The sequence below is a fragment of the Cucumis melo genome, chromosome 11 (assembly GCF_025177605.1).
Source record: "Cucumis melo cultivar AY chromosome 11, USDA_Cmelo_AY_1.0, whole genome shotgun sequence".
NCBI classification, from domain to species: Eukaryota; Viridiplantae; Streptophyta; class Magnoliopsida; order Cucurbitales; family Cucurbitaceae; genus Cucumis; species Cucumis melo.
The window spans coordinates 7,058,061-7,075,963 of record NC_066867.1 but is presented as its reverse complement, the minus strand read 5'-3'; the positions used below and the strand labels follow the sequence as shown (position 1 = coordinate 7,075,963).

The 17,903-nt window shown below is 38.3% G+C and overlaps 1 protein-coding gene and 1 non-coding gene across 2 annotated transcripts in view; one reads left to right on the top strand and one right to left on the bottom strand.

Annotated features, from left to right (window-relative positions):
- Positions 1–1,574: 1,574 nt before the first annotated feature.
- Positions 1,575–1,646, top strand: TRNAG-UCC (transfer RNA glycine (anticodon UCC)). The gene has a single exon. It is a non-coding gene; the product is annotated as a tRNA-Gly (tRNA).
- A 1,103-nt stretch (positions 1,647–2,749) lies between these two features.
- LOC103498350 (cleavage and polyadenylation specificity factor subunit 3-II) overlaps positions 2,750–17,903 on the bottom strand; it is a 40,875-nt gene continuing 25,721 nt past the window's right edge. The window contains exons 10-13 of the mRNA XM_008460925.3: positions 12,982–13,086; positions 11,773–11,914; positions 11,369–11,465; positions 2,750–4,115 (exon numbers count right to left, since the gene is read on the bottom strand). Of these exons, the coding sequence (XP_008459147.2) occupies positions 3,225–4,115; positions 11,369–11,465; positions 11,773–11,914; positions 12,982–13,086 (1,235 nt within the window). The 3' untranslated portion in view covers positions 2,750–3,224. The remainder of the gene's footprint in view (positions 4,116–11,368; positions 11,466–11,772; positions 11,915–12,981; positions 13,087–17,903) is intronic.

The window sequence follows — 17,903 nt, the reverse complement described above, 5'->3', positions numbered from 1 at the left end:
TTAAATTCATCTTTTTATAGAGAATAATAATCTAGACATCATAACAAGCTCAACACAACTAAGAATCACTCATACCAGAATTAGAAGGAGCAAGAACGGGTCAAATCCATCATTTTAATAAATTTTTAGTAAGGCAAGCGTCGTGAACTGTCGTGCAACGACACTCAAGGGCAGTAGTTGCAAAGGCCTTGAGCGTCGCGACATTCAAGGTAAGGGCTGCAATGCTTTGTGCAAAAAGAGGTCAAGCGTCATGAAATTTCAAACATGTCTATGCAAATTAAACCCATTTTCACTCCTTTGACCATATCTCTTGATCATTTTTTAGATTTGTAAGCACATTCTCTCAACTTAGTGTAAAAACTCTCTCCATTGCTCGATAAAATCTTCTATTTTTGCTGCAAGAATGGGTCTATCTATCCATCAAATCTCTTTTGCATCTTCAATTTCTTTGAGGTAATTCTTGGGAATTTGGGTGATTTTACTTTAATTCTATGAGATTCTTTATTTAATTTTGCATATCAAACCGATCTTTGGAGGGGACGGGGGCAAATTGAAGACAAGAAGAGGAAAGAAAGGAATCTTAATCAAATTTCAAGAAAGTAAAACTAGTGTTTCTCTTAGTTAAAAAGAGTGGGATATTGGATGATCCACCTCAATTCCAATCATTGAAACAAAAATATAATTGCATGCAAATTGACCCTCAAATCAATTAATCCAAGTCCTAATTCAATGAACAATATAAAACAACAAGATTTATACTCATTCACGTAATTGAGTATTCATTTTAGCGGTTTCAACAAAATCACAATAAATTGCATAAAGCACAAGAGTTTTAAATCAAGATTTTTCAAAGCGTGGTTGTCACTATCATTATGGGACTTATTTCTAATTAAAAATCAAGAACTAATTCAATGGGATTTAAGACATGCTAAAGAATTTAATTCAAGATTACTAAAAATCATGTTTTAATAGTGAGATTAAACCCTAAAGTTATTGGGTGATCAAGCCAATGCATAAAAAGTTTTTAATTAGAAGCCAATGCATAAAAAGTTCTCTTGGGACATGATCCTAACTTCTGGTATACTACTAAAAATCTTATTAAGTTGGGTAAAAATTTCTTGAAGCACTTATTAGGTAAAGATATTCTTTCATACCCAATTGTACAATTCATTCCTTTTAAAACAACCACCTTTTAACGCTCTTTCAATTACCATCCAAAAATCTTTGTTGTTAATCATTTATTAACTAATAGAAATGAACCCTTGATAGAAAGTTTGAAACAAGATGACCCAATTTTATAATTAAAATTGAAATATGTGTAAGGTGTAAATATAGATGGAATGGAAATGTCAAATTGTCCATTAATACATATATATATATATATATATATATATATATATATATATATATATATATATATATATATATATGTATTGAATTAAATATAAATGTCTATTATTAATACATACGTGATAAGTGATTTGTTTTATATAATTTGTAATTAGATATTTACAAAGTGACTTCCTATGTAAGACAAACAAAGCTTTATTAATTTCTCGTTTCAATGACATATTGCGTTTGTAGTCCAACGGTTAGGATAATTGCCTTCCAAGCAATAGACCCGGGTTCGACTCCCGGCAAACGCACTTTTTTGGTTTAACATGTTTTAAAATGATATTTCTAAGGAATTTGATATTGTATGTAATCCTAAATTTTCGCTTATGGATTGAATTAAGTAAAGTATATTTAGGTATATAGATTACTAATTAATTAGGAACAAATACAATATAAGATTAGAAAAACAATTGCCAACTAAGAACTAGAAAGAAAATCAGAGGATCTTCTAGATGATGGATTCTTATTCATTCAACAAAACCCATCTAATAAACAGTTTTCTCACATGTTAACTCTTCTAAGTCTTTATATCTATTCATTTCTTATTTTTAAATATCTATAATACTTTCATCTCAACTTTTTTTTTTTTACTAAAATTAACCAAAAAAAAAAAAACAAGCGAGTATGTCAATTTAACTGAATTTAAAAGAGTTTGAAACAAACTTAGGTATACATATGCTCTTTAATCATTGGAGAGGAATTTTATACTCTTTGTAGTAATGTTAATAAATTTGATTTTCTCATAATGACATGACAACAATATTTTTATCTAATGTTTAGAGAATTTCTAGAAGAAAAAAAAGAAAGAAATTCAATTAAGAGGGAAAAAAGAGGTTTCTACAAAAGGTAGGGTTGTAGAACGTGGGGTTTCAATTTCTTTGTTCAACAAGTCTTTTGTTTTCCAATAATGACCAACATTTCATTTTGTAAATTAGTTGGAAGTGTTGTTCCATTTCCGTTGCTATAGATTGTTCTTTGATTGATACACAAATGATGTTCAAAAACAAATCTATGTGAATTTATTAGTTCATGAATTTTTAAAAGTTTAATTGACAAAATTGTTGAAGGTATAATATGTTGATACATTTACAAAATTTCAAGATTGAATTGATATTTTTTCCGAGAAAAAAAATCCATTGGGTCAATGTAACCTTGGTTGGTTTTATATTTGGCTGAGTATATTATGTATAAAAAGGAGTGATGTGGCATCTATGTTTTTCTTTTTAAATGAACAACATTTGTTAATGTGAAAACATTGTAATTTAATTATAACACAATAAAATGGAGTGAACAATGCCATTAATACTTGGATAAGCAATAATGGTATAAAACGATTCCACAAATGCAATCGAAATAAAACAAAGTAGAACATTCCTATTAGCAAATAGAAACAATAACTTGTCATGTTTTTACAACATAGATTTCTGAACTCTGATAAAACAAATAAACCTATTAATAAAAAAAAATTTAAAAAAAAAAACTCTAATATAAAAAACATCACTCATTGCCAAAAGAAGCGTAGCTCACGGATGTATTATTGACAAAAGAAGTTTATGGTCCTAATCTCGCTATCTCTGTTGTACCAAAAAAAATCACCACTCTTTACACATCCGCTTGCAATTTTACATAGACCATCAGCTCTGACTTTCAGCCATTCAAAGCTTCCAAAACCAACCATTCATAATTTAAACCTCCAGATTTTGAACATTCCCATGTCATCAATTGAGCCATTCAAAGCTTCCAAAACACAAGTCATGAATTGATCTAACCTCATAATGCATATTCCCATGTACATTTATGTAAGGAAACCATAAATAATAGGCTCCCCTTTATGTTGAACCGAGATCATGTTTCTCCAAGATAGAAATGATTTTCCATGCAAGGATTTCATCTGCAACTAGCCAACTACAGCAACAAAATACCATAGCAGTGGATTCATTTTCAATTCTATTTGTAGTTCTGTAAGGGCAATTCTCCTTTGAGCAAATGGACAGTGTAATTGATTCAACTTGAAGATACTCCCCAAGATTTTGAACATTCCTGTCTGATAGTTCGGTTGAAAGCTTAAAAGATAGCTGGGAAAGCCATAAAGATTTTCTAGATAAGCTATCCTTAACATGGATCTCATCTAAGCTACCAAAATATATGGGTCTACAATGAGCAAACCTGACCTCATGCTCTTGTTCTCCCAAGAGTAGCAATAGTTCATCCTGATGTAATGCCTTGGTTTTTTTACCATTTTCCATCACCAAGATCCCTTCATTCACTCTATCATCACTTACCTGTAGCTCTGGACCACAACTTAAACTAGAATCAAACTTGGCGTCCAAATTTCTATTCAAATGCTTGAAATGGGGATTTGAGCATTCACGTATAAGCATGTTTGAAGTCCTTACTGCTTTGTAACTTAAATCTTTCAAATCAGGATCAATCTTATCAATCAAGTTTCTTTTTAAGAACTTAAAATTAGGAGTTGAACAACTCTGAATAAACATGCTCGAGGCTTCTGCTTTGATAGAAAGTGTTGAAGAAATGGATACGGTTTCATTATTTGCTGGATCATGACATGGGATTCCCAGTTCGGAATGAATCCTCTCCTTTAAAACAGCCATTTTAGGTTTCTCTCCATGTACAAGAATCACATGCTTGGGACTAAGGAATTTCACAAGATCCATAATTCCTTTGGAATCAGTATGTGGGCTGAATGCCAGTTGGTGAACCTGGAATTAAACATATATATAGTAAGGAAAATAGAATACAACCAATACATGACTGTAGAGAGAATACATGAATAATAAAAGAAAAAAAATGTTCAGCCAAGTCACCTTTAATATCGATGCTTAAAATATCGGCTAAATCCAGAAACATTCCCTGTACTTGAGCTAGAGTTTTCCACATTCAGCATTTTATGCATATTTTAGTCCCATTTTCATTCACATATCTGAATTCATCCAGTTGCCTAAGTTGTTTGTCCATTTAAAAATAAAACAATAAATAAAAAAATAAAATATATATTGATGCGTTTGCCAATTATCACAACCTCATCTCTTATTCTCACGCACATACTCAAAAAGAGGCCTTTCATCTATTTCTCAACGTCCATATTGTATCCCTTATATGCTACTGTTATTTATTTTTTAGTTTTTCTGTTTATTTGTTACCCTCCAACAAAAGATGACACTATTATATTCCTTGTCATGATATAAATATGCATAGCATGTATGCATGTATATATACACACACATATATACATATACATATGTTTACAGACGCACACATATATATAAGCTCTAGATTGGTATCAAATAGAACATCTGTGTTCAAACTCCAGAGTCGCATCTTTTCTAATCTCATTAACATTTTGAGTTCACTTATTGAGTCTCGTGTTAATTTCTAAGCTTAGAAAAATATTGGAATTATTAAAAAGATTTAATTTAACCAACCTCGTTGACATAAGCTTTTAAGCTACTGATTTTTAGTACAATTCAGAATTAACGCAGATTTTGGGGGGCTTTGTTTAAAAGTTGTTCCTCACCTTTTGTCGGTAAATGGAGTAAAAGTGATTCTCTCAAAACATGGTTTTGAAATGAACTAAAGAATTTTTCAGAACAAAGCCCTTTGTGGATAGGATAGTTATGAGATTGCTTGAGGCACAGCTTCCTATCTTATCAGTTTATTAGTAATTACTAATTAATAGAAAGTCAAGTTTGATACATAAGCTTTTAAGCTTCTAAGTTTAGTAATAATTACATCGGTAAGATTGTAAATATTAAATTTAATCTAAACCCATAGAATGATCCCAACTAATTTGATATCCAATGTTTCATTATCTTCCAAAGCGGGTTCATGTAATTGATCAAATGTTTCGTTCACAAGTCTTCCCCATGTGAACAAGCTTCATATCTGAGGGTAAAAAAGTGGAACATATAAATTTGAGCGGTTGTGATAATTTTTAACTTTCTTGAGGACAAAACAAAGAAGTTGAAAACGTCTTCAATCTGAAATACAAGAATGTTAGCACCATTGCACCATTCATTGTAACTTAGTTGTGTCTTCCTAGTTTTTCCTTAGGTGAATAGTAGTCCAAAAAGGCGATATTACACAGTGTTTGTGAAGCATCAAAAACTACCAAGTTGTGAACCTCTAAGAAACATTAAAATCCAAATTGAGATGCAATTTTCACCCAGTTAAGGAAAGCTGAGGATTAATGATTCTAATAAACGAATAATAATATTTAAAAAAAAAACAAAACATAAGGTCAGGTAGATACTGCTAGGCCACCAATCCTATTTACATACCATAGGAAAAATAAGAAGAAACATGAAGCCAATGAAAGAGAGACAAGTGGCAAGAAGGATCATGGCCATGAGACCAACCCAGAGGTAACACGTGTTGAAGGGGAGGAAAGCAAGGAGGATGGGGACCAGAAAGTGGGACCCACAGTTAGTTAGTCGTGGGCAATAAAAAGGGGACAGGAGGGCAGAGAGGGGTACGAATGTTTTGAGCAGATAGGGCAGGGGCAGGCACCTCCAGAAAGGGGAGGGTGGCACCAGGTTACCGTTTATTTTGTGTGCTTAAGTAGCCTTAGTTTGTAGGAGAGAAAAAGGCATTATTCCGAGCGTTCTTGTTTTCATCTGTGTTCTTGGTTATTACATTCTGTGTGTGTTTTATTTCATCAGCTGGGTTTGTTTTGTCAAGTCTTAGAGAGGCTATTGTCAATCGTCTTTGAAGTGTTTTATTTCTTGATTTTGTGCTGTACTCTGGTTTTTGGAAAGTAAAGGAAGGGAACGAGGAAGTGTCTTAACATTTTGGTATCAGAGCTTCATACCTGGGCAGATCATGTCAATGACGAAGGCAACGGAGGAACGGTTGGAGACGGTTGAGATGGAAATGAAAAGGCTGCCGATGATCGAGGAGAACATAGCATTACTAGCCAAAAGCATCACGGAAATGAACTCTCAAATTGATAAGCAGGCACAGCAGCAGCAAGTGATACTGAAGTATATTGAAGGAATCGTTAAGGATGATTCTCCTGTACGAAGGACCGAAGAAGGGTCCACGAGCAAGGTCACCATGGCCGAAGCAATATATCCAGCGACTGCTGAAGAACCGAAGTTAGAAGTAAAAACAGAGGAGGAGCGACCCGTGGATCGGAGCAAATTTAAGAAAGTTGAAATGCCAGTCTTCGACGGGACCGACCCCGACTCGTGGCTGTTCCGGGCAGACCGATACTTCAAGATACATAACTTGACGGATTCAGAGAGACTTACCGTGGCAGTAATCAGCTTCGATGGGCCGACATTGGACTGGTATCGATCACAAGAAGAGAGGGAAGCTTTCACCGGTTGGGATGACTTGAAGCTAAAGATGCTGGTGAGGTTCCGCGCGACCAGGGAAGGTACATTGGTGGGCCGATTCTTAACGATCAAGCAGGAGTCCACTGTCGAGGAGTACCGGAACCGTTTCGATAAACTACTGGCACCGGTGGCTTCCCTGCCTACGGTGGTGCTAGAGGAAACATTCATGAATGGATTAAATCCATGGTTGAAGTCAGAGGTAGAAACGCTGGAGCCCATTGGGCTGGCCCAAATGATGAAGTTGGCCTTGAAGATAGAAAATAGAGAGCTGGTCCGAAGGGAATGCGGGCTGGTCAGCGCCTACGACAGCAAAATGGGCCATAAACAACAGCAGGCTAAGAGCCCCGTCGCAGCAGCCACGAAGGAGGGAACGGTCAGTGGAAGTTGGCCAATGAGAACGATAACACTGAGAGAGGTGGGCACGGGAGACAACCGTCGGGAAGGGCCCACGAAACGATTATCTAATGCCGAGTTCCAAGCTCGACGGGAAAAAGGGTTATGTTTTCACTGTGGGGAGAAGTATTTCGCAGGACATCGGTGCAAGTCAAAGGAGCATAAGGAGCTTCGAATGTTGGTAGTCAAAGAAGGAGGGGAGGAACTGGAGATTGTGGAGGAAGAGTTTTTTTATGCCGAAACTGAGATGAAACCAACAGAAGTGCCGAACGTGGAGAATTTAAACATAGAACTGTCGATCAACTCCGTGGTGGGACTGAACAATCCGGGGACCATGAAAGTAAAAGGGAAGGTGGGAGAAGAAGAAGTGGTGATCTTGATCGATTGTGGGGCGACCCACAACTTCATCGCAGAGGACTTGGTGACCAGGTTAGGATTGACATTGCAGGAGACTCCAAACTATGGAGTAATCCTGGGCTCAGGAACGGCAGTAAAAGGTAAGGGGATGTGCCGAAGTGTTGAAGTGCAATTGGACGGCTGGAAGGTAACCGATAGCTTCCTACCACTGCAGTTGGGGGGAGTTGACATGATCCTAGGAATGCAGTGGCTTCATTCTCTTGGGGTGACCGAAGTCGACTGGAAGAGGTTAGTGCTTACTTTTCATCATCAGGGGAGGAAGGTTGTGATACGAGGGGATCCAAGCCTGATTAAAACGAGGGTGAGTTTGAAGAATCTAGTGAAAACGTGGGGAGTTGACGATCAGGGATTCCTAGTGGAATGTCGGACATTAGAATGCGGGAAGTTGGAAGATGAACAGGATCAGGAGCGGGGAAAGGTCGACGCGGAACCCATAGCGACACTGCTCCAGCAATTCGCCCGCGTGTTTGAATGGCTTGCGACCCTTCCACCCCAGCGCAGCATTGAACACCACATATACCTAAAGAGTGGGACTGACCCAGTGAACGTCCGACCATATCGATACGCGCATCATCAGAAGGAAGAAATGGAAAGATTGGTGGATGAGATGCTATCTTCAGGGATCATACGACCGAGTAAAAGCCCCTACTCCAGCCCTGTACTGTTAGTGAGGAAGAAAGACGGGAGTTGGAGGTTCTGTGTAGATTATCGAGCTTTGAACAATGTCACGATACCAGACAAGTTTCCCATACCAGTGATAGAAGAATTATTTGACGAACTGAAGGGGGCTAGCGTATTTTCCAAGTTAGACCTCAAAGCCGGATATCACCAAATTAGGATGTGCCCTGAAGATATCGAAAAGACCGCGTTCAGAACTCACGAGGGGCACTATGAGTTCTTGGTAATGCCGTTCGGATTAACGAATGCCCCCTCTACATTCCAGGCACTGATGAACCAAGTGTTCAAGCCATACTTAAGAAGGTTTGTGCTGGTATTTTTTGATGATATCCTAATCTACAGCCGAGGGATGGACGAACATGTTCAACACTTAGAAGTGGTTTTAGGACTACTGCAAGACAGGGAGTTATATGTGAATATGGAGAAGTGCAGTTTCGCCAAACCACGGATTAGTTACTTGGGACACTTCATCTCGGAACAGGGCTTGGAAGCAGATCCAGAAAAGATAAGGGCAGTGAGTGACTGGCCAACTCCATCCAATGTGAGGGAGGTTAGAGGCTTCCTTGGCCTGACTAGCTATTATAGGCGTTTCGTTAAGAACTATGGGGCCATAGCAGCACCACTCACCCAACTACTTAAGAAAGGAGCGTACAAATGGGATGCAGAAGCCGAGGGTGCTTTTAACAAACTGAAAAAGGCCATGATGACCCTCCCTGTGCTCACCATGCCGGATTTCAACCTGCCTTTCGAAATTGAATCAGATGCTTCGGGAGTTGGAGTGGGGGCTGTGCTGACTCAATGCCGGAAACCAGTGGCTTATTTCAGCAAGACATTAAGTATGCGGGACAGAGCACGACCTGTATACGAAAGAGAATTACTTGCTGTAGTGCTTGCAGTCCAAAGATGGAGACCTTACCTACTAGGGAGGAAATTCACGGTGAAAACAGACCAAAGGTCGCTTAAGTTTTTATTGGAACAACGGGTGGTGCAGCCTCAATATCAAAAATGGGTAGCGAAGCTCCTGGGGTATTCATTTGAAGTGGTTTACCAACCAGGGCTGGAAAATAAGGCAGCTGACGCGTTATCCAGGATATCCCCAGCAGTACACTTGAATCAAATTACAGCTCCCCCGATGATAGACATGGAAATTATTAAGGAAGAAACAAGGCTTGACCCTGCACTGCAAGAAATCACCCGATTACTAGAAGAAGGGATGGAGATACCCCATTACACCCTGCATCAAGGGGTGTTGAAGTTTAAGGGCCGGTTGGTGATTCCAAGCAAGTCTATGTTGCTACCTACGATACTACACACATACCACGATCCTGTGTTTGGGGGGCACTCAGGATTCTTAAGAACTTATAAACGGTTGACCGGAGAGATCTATTGGAAGGGAATGAAGAAAGACATCATGCGGTACTGTGAAGAATGTGCAATCTGCCAGCGTAATAAGTCATCGGCTCTATCTCTAGCGGGGTTACTGATGCCCTTAGAGATTCCAGACGCAATATGGAGTGATATATCCATGGATTTCATAGAAGGACTGCCAAAATCCAAGGAATGGGATGTGATATTTGTGGTGGTAGATAGGCTGAGAAAATATGGGCATTTTCTGTTGCTTAAGCATCCGTTTTCGGCCAAGATGGTGGCTGAAACATTTGTAAAGGAGGTGGTCAAGCTTCATGGATACCCAAGATCGATAGTGTCTGACAGGGACAAGGTTTTTTTAAGCCATTTCTGGAAGGAACTTTTCCGCTTGGCAGGAACTAAGCTGAACCAGAGCTCTTCCTATCACCCCCAATCAGATGGTCAAACCGAGGTGGTGAATAAGAGTATTGAAACATATCTGAGGTGCTTTTGTGGGGAAAAACCGAACGAGTGGAGCCAATGGTTACATTGGGCAGAATATTGGTATAATACAACCTATCATAGTTCCATTGGAATTACTCCTTTTCAAGCTGTGTATGGACGCCTTCCCCCTCCCTTGATTTACTATGGGGATACGGAGATACCTAACTCAACACTAGACCAGCAACTGAAAGACAGAGATATAACATTGGGAGCCCTGAAGGAACACTTGAAACTAGCCCAAGAAAGGATGAAGAAACACACCGACAATAAGAGAAGAGAAGTCGAGTTCCAGGAAGGGGATCTGGTATTCCTCAAACTGCGGCCTTACAGGCAGACCTCCCTCAGAAAGAAAAGAAATGAAAAGCTATCACCCAAGTATTTCGGGCCTTATCGAGTCTTAGAAAGGATCGGAAAGGTAGCATATAAACTAGAACTTCCCGCAGCTGCTGCTATTCACCCCGTGTTCCATGTATCGCAATTGAAGAAAGCTGTAGGAAGAGGAGAGACTGTACAACCACTGAACCCATACATGAATGCAAACCATGAATGGATTACACGACCGGAGGAGGTATATAGCTATCGCAAGAATCCAGCAACGAAGGAGTGGGAAGCCCTGATCAGTTGGAAGGGATTACCCCCACACGAGGCAACATGGGAAAGCTGCACTGACATGAAATATCAGTTTCCAGATTTTCACCTTGAGGACAAGGTGGATTTGGAAGAGGAGAGTGATGCTAGGCCACCAATCCTATTTACATACCATAGGAAAAATAAGAAGAAACATGAAGCCAATGAAAGAGAGACAAGTGGCAAGAAGGATCATGGCCATGAGACCAACCCAGAGGTAACACGTGTTGAAGGGGAGGAAAGCAAGGAGGATGGGGACCAGAAAGTGGGACCCACAGTTAGTTAGTCGTGGGCAATAAAAAGGGGACAGGAGGGCAGAGAGGGGTACGAATGTTTTGAGCAGATAGGGCAGGGGCAGGCACCTCCAGAAAGGGGAGGGTGGCACCAGGTTACCGTTTATTTTGTGTGCTTAAGTAGCCTTAGTTTGTAGGAGAGAAAAAGGCATTATTCCGAGCGTTCTTGTTTTCATCTGTGTTCTTGGTTATTACATTCTGTGTGTGTTTTATTTCATCAGCTGGGTTTGTTTTGTCAAGTCTTAGAGAGGCTATTGTCAATCGTCTTTGAAGTGTTTTATTTCTTGATTTTGTGCTGTACTCTGGTTTTTGGAAAGTAAAGGAAGGGAACGAGGAAGTGTCTTAACAGATACTAGCCTGGCATTGCACATCAATTTGAGTGTCCTTGTCCAGATCAATTTTGGTGGGTTTGCCTGACATTAACTTGTGTCCAACAGTTCCAGCCACACAATACCTACATGGGATAAAGTAAAATGGCTTACAGATAGCAATTTCAAATTCACATTATGCTTGGATGTAAGACCATCCTATACATGACCAAACACAAACTATGAACATAAGCAAATTTTAGAATAATCAAAATAAGTAAGAGACAACAAAAAAGAAAAAGGAAAAAAAAAATAACTGCTGCAAAAGTGAAAGAAAAAACTCAGTCACAGAAATTGAATGGTTTTATTATGGTTTTATTATGGTTTATCAAAGAACCAGCCTGCACTAGAAAAATGAAGGCAAAGCATTAGCCAAAAGAAAGTAGTCAATACCCAGGTAATGTGATCAGATTCAATTTAGAAGGTGCCCAACGCTTAAAAACTTCAAGAGAAAACCCACTACTGATCATCCCTGGTGTAGCAAAGAGAACACAAGGTCCAGGAGCATCAATCATAGAACGGTCGAACTTTTGAACTGCAACATGTAGCCCAAGTTCATAATTTATATAAGCACTTCGTCAGTGGCTAAAATGTCTTATGACACATGAGATGTGTAATCAAACTTTGAATCCAACAAAAGTCACCCACAGAATTGGGAGAAATGTGTTCTATGTCCAAATTTACTTATAGTCAGGGCATACTTAGTGATTTAAGAACATGATTCAATTTAAACTTATAAACGTGATTTTTTTAATGAAAAACCACTCTCTTTGAGAAAAAATGCAAGAACACACAGGGCATACAAAACACCAAGACCAAAAAAAGGAGCTTGACCCAGTACTAGGGGTTCCAACTATGCAAAATCATTCCTAGAGAATAATTACAAAAGGTCTTCAAAATCCAACCCAAAGAGAAACATAGTAACAGACCAGAAAAACAAAATAAATCTTAGAGTTTAGGGTTTATAAAAAAATCATAAAGTCATGTTTGGTATAGAGACTTTAGAATAAGTGTTTTTACCAACAACACTTTGTTTATACGTGATTTTATAAAAGGGGCATTTAATAATAACTTCAATGCTTGATTCCACACATTTGAACTTTTAAATATTAATTTTCAGATTTCTAAAGGCATTAGACTTGGTAACTGATCCTTAAGAAATTCCTACGCAAACTCGTACTAAAATTACCTCCTATCGACTATGCCTAGAATTCCGTCAGTGTTTGGATTTTATCAAAACCACTCTACACCAAGCATCATTGTCTTAAAGCAAAACAACTGATTTGGGCAATGGCAACTTGGGACATTTATTGAGTTTTGAAGCATAGTACTTTAACAATGAATAAATGAAGAGGAAAGTAATTTTGGCATAAAAAAGTCCCTTCCAAAGATGCCACTTAATTTCCTCTTCATTTATTCATTGCTAAGGTAAAATACCTCGATATTCAAAAAATGTCCCCACCTACCACTTCAATAGGGGTACCCGCATCACTTCACTTGTAAGCAAATAACCTCAACATAAAAACATTAATTTTAAGGCCGTATTTTTAAGAAGCAATTGTTTGCAATCCTGAAAACTTGAAACATGTGAAGAAACAGTACCGTTTTTAAAGTCAAATGCATTCCTTGTAGTGTACGTCTCTTTAACCTTCTGGCTTGTCCAACTGATGAGCATTTTATAGTACATATTAGCTTGAACAGTCAAACCTGAAAGCATAAATATGAACACAAGAACGTGAAGGCCTAGAACAGCACTACTAATAGAAGAGAATAGAGTGAGAAGAAATATTTATGAAACATAATAATTCCAAACAATTTTAAAGAAAAACATTTAGTAGCTATCGGTGTCAACTGTTTTTCATGGTAGTCTACCGGATGATGCTAAAGTTTAATTTAGCCTGGTCCTCCAGTTATAGTTCTTACATGTATACTTCGTCAATTGACACATTGAAAATGAAAAGATTTCGATGAGCCAATAATTTAAAATTCAAACTACTTTTGGAAAGAGAAAGTATAATCGCTTCCTCCATTTCCATATCTTTCTTCATCAATGATGAACCAAAAGAACCACTATCATCATCATTGTAGTGGATTGTCATTTTATTCGTGAGAAAATACAAAGAACAAAAATTGCACTGAATTTTATTTGTGAGAAAATACTTGCACTGTCGATTCATGATACAAGGCTGGTCTCTCTTGTTCAGAATTTTCAATTTGGATTTTTGTCTTCTTAGTAAGACTGATAGTTGGATGCTTGATAGGCTCTCGTCCGAAGGGTAACATCCTGTGGAGATGCGCTACCCGATCTCTTCTATGAAGCATTTGAAATGAGAGAAATAGTAGAATTTTTTATAGTAAATATAATTCTTTTGATACTTTTTGAACTGTTGTTTAACACACAACTTTTCCTAGTGGAGTACCAATTACACCAAACACTTTTGTAATTATAGCATTTCTATGAATTTCAACAATTGGAAGGCCCTTATATGCTAGTTCTTCTTGGGAGGGCTCTCTCGTCCCTTGCCCTTAGGCTATTCTTTTTTTTTTCTCTTGAATATCTTTGTTTCTTATCCAAAAAAGTATTCGTGAGAAAATACAATGATTGGTGTCCGCAAGATAATCTGATAATTGAAGAACAAATGAAAAATATTTTTACCAGAAAGTTATAAATAGGGCCAGAATAAATTTTCTTTTAAACAAATTGGACATGATTAACATATTTTCTCCAGCTAGAGGGAAAGTGTTATAATATATGTGTTAAGGACAAATAACACACACACACATGCAACTTTCTAATCTAAAATGCTATCGAGTATTTTTCAAAATACTGAGTACCATATAAATTCGAATTTTATGTCAATAAGAACTATAAACTATCAATTTTGTGATGAGAAGATCTATGAATCTTTGTGACTATTTTGTAATTTTGAAAATTTAAAGACCAATAGACAAAAGCCTAATTGCTTAGCTTGGCAAGTTTCAGCTAGGAAACCCTTCGGCAGTCCCGCACTTGAGATACACTTCAACTCAATACCACATAGCTCAAGCCAAACAGATGCTTATCCTCAACAGACTCCAGAGACTCTAAATTTATCACTGCGAGCAGCATACGACAACACGCCTCTACCTTTACCATGTATGGTTACTTATGCTAATACTACTAAGACCTTCCCCAACACAAAGTCGAACATGACAACATGTTTCTACTTCGGAGCTGGCCAACAAAATCAGTCAATGTCGATAAATCACAAAATCTCCCAATTCACACAATGTTCTTTTTAGCCAACCAATAAATTGCAAGAATTTGTCATTAAACTGTTAGACCACCGATAGTACAGTAAAAGAGGGAAGAGGGGAGTAGAACGTGTGAAGGAGGGTAGTCGGTGGGTATAAATAGAAGAAGAAAAAAATGGGGAAGTTATTTAGATTTTGGAGATCAATTCTGTTTATCTTAGAGAGAGAAGATAACAGAAGAGTGGAGAGTTTCTTTCTGTATTTCTTAAACTGGAATTCCTTCCAATTCAATTTATCTTTCCGATTGTAATAGCAAATCATTACTAAGAATAGAAGTGAACTGTTCTTCTTCCATTGATTCTGTGTTGGAAATCGAGTTCCATCATATTAGTATCAAAGCTCCAAACCTGGGCAAACAAAGGAGAATGGCGAAGAAGGTGGAAGAAAGGTTCAAGGGAGTAGATCAAGATATTTCTAGCATCCGAGTAGAACTTCCGAAGTTACCTGCAATCGAAGAGAACCTATCCTCAATGGCAAAGAACATTGAGCGACTGAGCATCCAAAACAAAAACTAGCAACAGCAACAGCAAATTCTGCTAAAATACATCGAAGGCATCATTAAGGAGAAATCGGTACTGACGCGAGAGACTGAAGGATCATCAAGTAGAAAGACGATGAATGAGAACAAGGTGGGAGAGAGTGATGCAACACTACTCGAACTTGTTGAAGAATCGAAGATGAGTAAGAAGGAAGAAGAGGAGAAAACAACCGATCAAAGTAAATTTAAGAAAGTTGAAATGCATGTTTTTAGTGGAAGCGATCCAGATTCATGGCTCTTTCGAATAGATAGGTATTTTCAGATCCATAAACTCACCGATTCTGAGAAGATGACCGTAGTGGTGATAAGCTTTAATGGACCAACACTCGATTGGTATAGATCGCAAGGCGAACGCGAGAAATTTAAGGATTGGGCAGGTTAGAAGCTACGACTGTTGGAACGTTTCCGATCAGTCCGAGAAGGCTAAATTTATGGCAGATTTTTTGCAATCAAGCGGCACCAGATATGTTGGAATATTGGAATCTCTTTGACAGATTAGTGGCACCAGAAATGTTTATGAATGGATTAATTCCATGGATCAAAGCAGAAGTTGAATTTTGGGAACCTACCGGGCTTGCACAAATGATGAGCTTGGCCCAAAGAGTCGAAAATAAGGAAGTTATAAGAAGGGAAGCGAATCTTGCACGATACTTAGGAGGTAAATATCCATTGTACCTTTCGAATTCTACTAAACCTAACGCATCTGTGAGTACAAATGAAAATACATCGGGAGCATCATTCCCCATGAGAACCATTGTGTTGAGAGGAGTTACGACTGGGGAGAATAGAAAGGAAGGACCAATGAAGAGACTTTCTGACACTGAATTTCAAGCTAAAAGAGAGAAGACGTTATGCTTTAAATGTGATGAAAATTACCATTCAGGGCACAAATGCAAAATCAAAGGGTAGAGGGAATTAAGAATGTTTGTCATGAGGGAAGATAACCGAGAAGAAGAAATTATAGAAGAAGATGAATATGAAAAGGAGTGAACTCTGTAGTTGGATTATCAAATCCACGAACCATGAAAGTCAAAGGGAAGGTTAAGGGTGAAGTAGTTATTCTGGTCGATTGTGGTGCCACACATAACTTCATCTCTGAGAGGTTAGGTGCAGCCTTACAATTCACTACAAAGGAGACCTCTAATTATGGAGTAATATTTGGATTCAAAGCAGCCATTAAGGGGAAGGGCATATGTGAAGCTACGGAGCTTTTGCTAGATGAATGGAAGGTAGTAGAGAATTTTTTACCACCGAAGTTGGGAGGAGTGGATGTCATATTGGGGATGCAGTAACTTTATTCAATAGGAGTCATTGAGATGGATTGGAGGAATAACCTTCCATGAAAATAACAAAGTCATTATAAAAGGAGATCCAAGCTTAACAAAGATCCGAGTTAGCTTGAAGAGTATGATGAAAACATGAACATATTTTGACCAAGGGAATTTGATTGAATGTAGAGCCTTGGAAGGAGGAATCTCATTTGCAAATCTATATGGGGGAGATGAAATACCAACTATTCAGGAATCCATTCCAGCCGTGCTAACAAAGTTTGAAGATGTTTTCGAATGGCCTGAGGAATTACCATAGAGGAGGGAGATTGAGCATCATATACATCTCAAAAAGGGAACTGATCCGGTGAACTTGAGACCCTATAGATATGCTTATTAACAGAAGGCAGAGATGGAAAAATTAATAGACGAAATGCTGCCTTTGGGGGTCATTCCGCCGAGCACAAGCTCTTATTCAAGTCTGGTATTACTAGTGAAGAAGAAAGACAGCAGTTGGAGGTTCTATGTTGATCACAAAGCCCTGAATAACGTGACTATTAGAATTACCGGGCTTGGCCCTTAGGGTATTTATAGAAAGATTATGGGAATATTTTCACTAATTCCAAGATCTTTTTCCTTTTTTATTCCCTTGTGTATTCTATTTATTATCCCTCATTGTACCTATTGTAAAATTCATTAGAAAATAATAACAACAAAATATCGTGGTTTTTCTCTTGGTACTCGGGTTTCCACATAAATCAGTGTGTGCTCTTTGTCTCTACTTTTAATATGGTATTAGAGCGGGACATTGACCACACCCAAGAAAACACAACCAATGATGAAAATCAAATAGAGAAGACAGCCACCAGTTTTAATGTCGCCACGTAGGTCGGATGAGTGCTGCCATGGATGAATGGTTCTGCAGCCTTTAGGAAACGCCGAAAAGTGCATTTTGTCAATTCTGTAGTCGTCCGCACCGCCGAACACGCCTCACGTGCCGCCATCAGACCTCCACGCGCCATCGGTAGAACTGCACTCGTCATTCCTTCCTCGTCATACAGTGTCGACCATCCCATCTGTGCAACCCTTTTCTTCATTTGCAGACTATATTACTCCCCACACCCCGATTTGTGTATTGCCACCTAATTCCGGCCAGCAACCACCATTTCTGCCATCAAATCCGTATGCCCTACCACCCACTGACCTAAGTTATCATCCCGATGTTAAGAATCCTCAAATTCACTCAACATTTGACGTAGGTGAATCTTCGGCACATTCCAACCCTAATGTGCAAGCTTTGCTTGGGAATAGCTCAATAGCAACTGGAATGGCTTCGACAACAGATTGCAGCAATTGAGGCTACCTTAGGGACGACATCCAATAGTCCTGTACCGATGTATTCTGAGAATCCGACAACCTCTCTC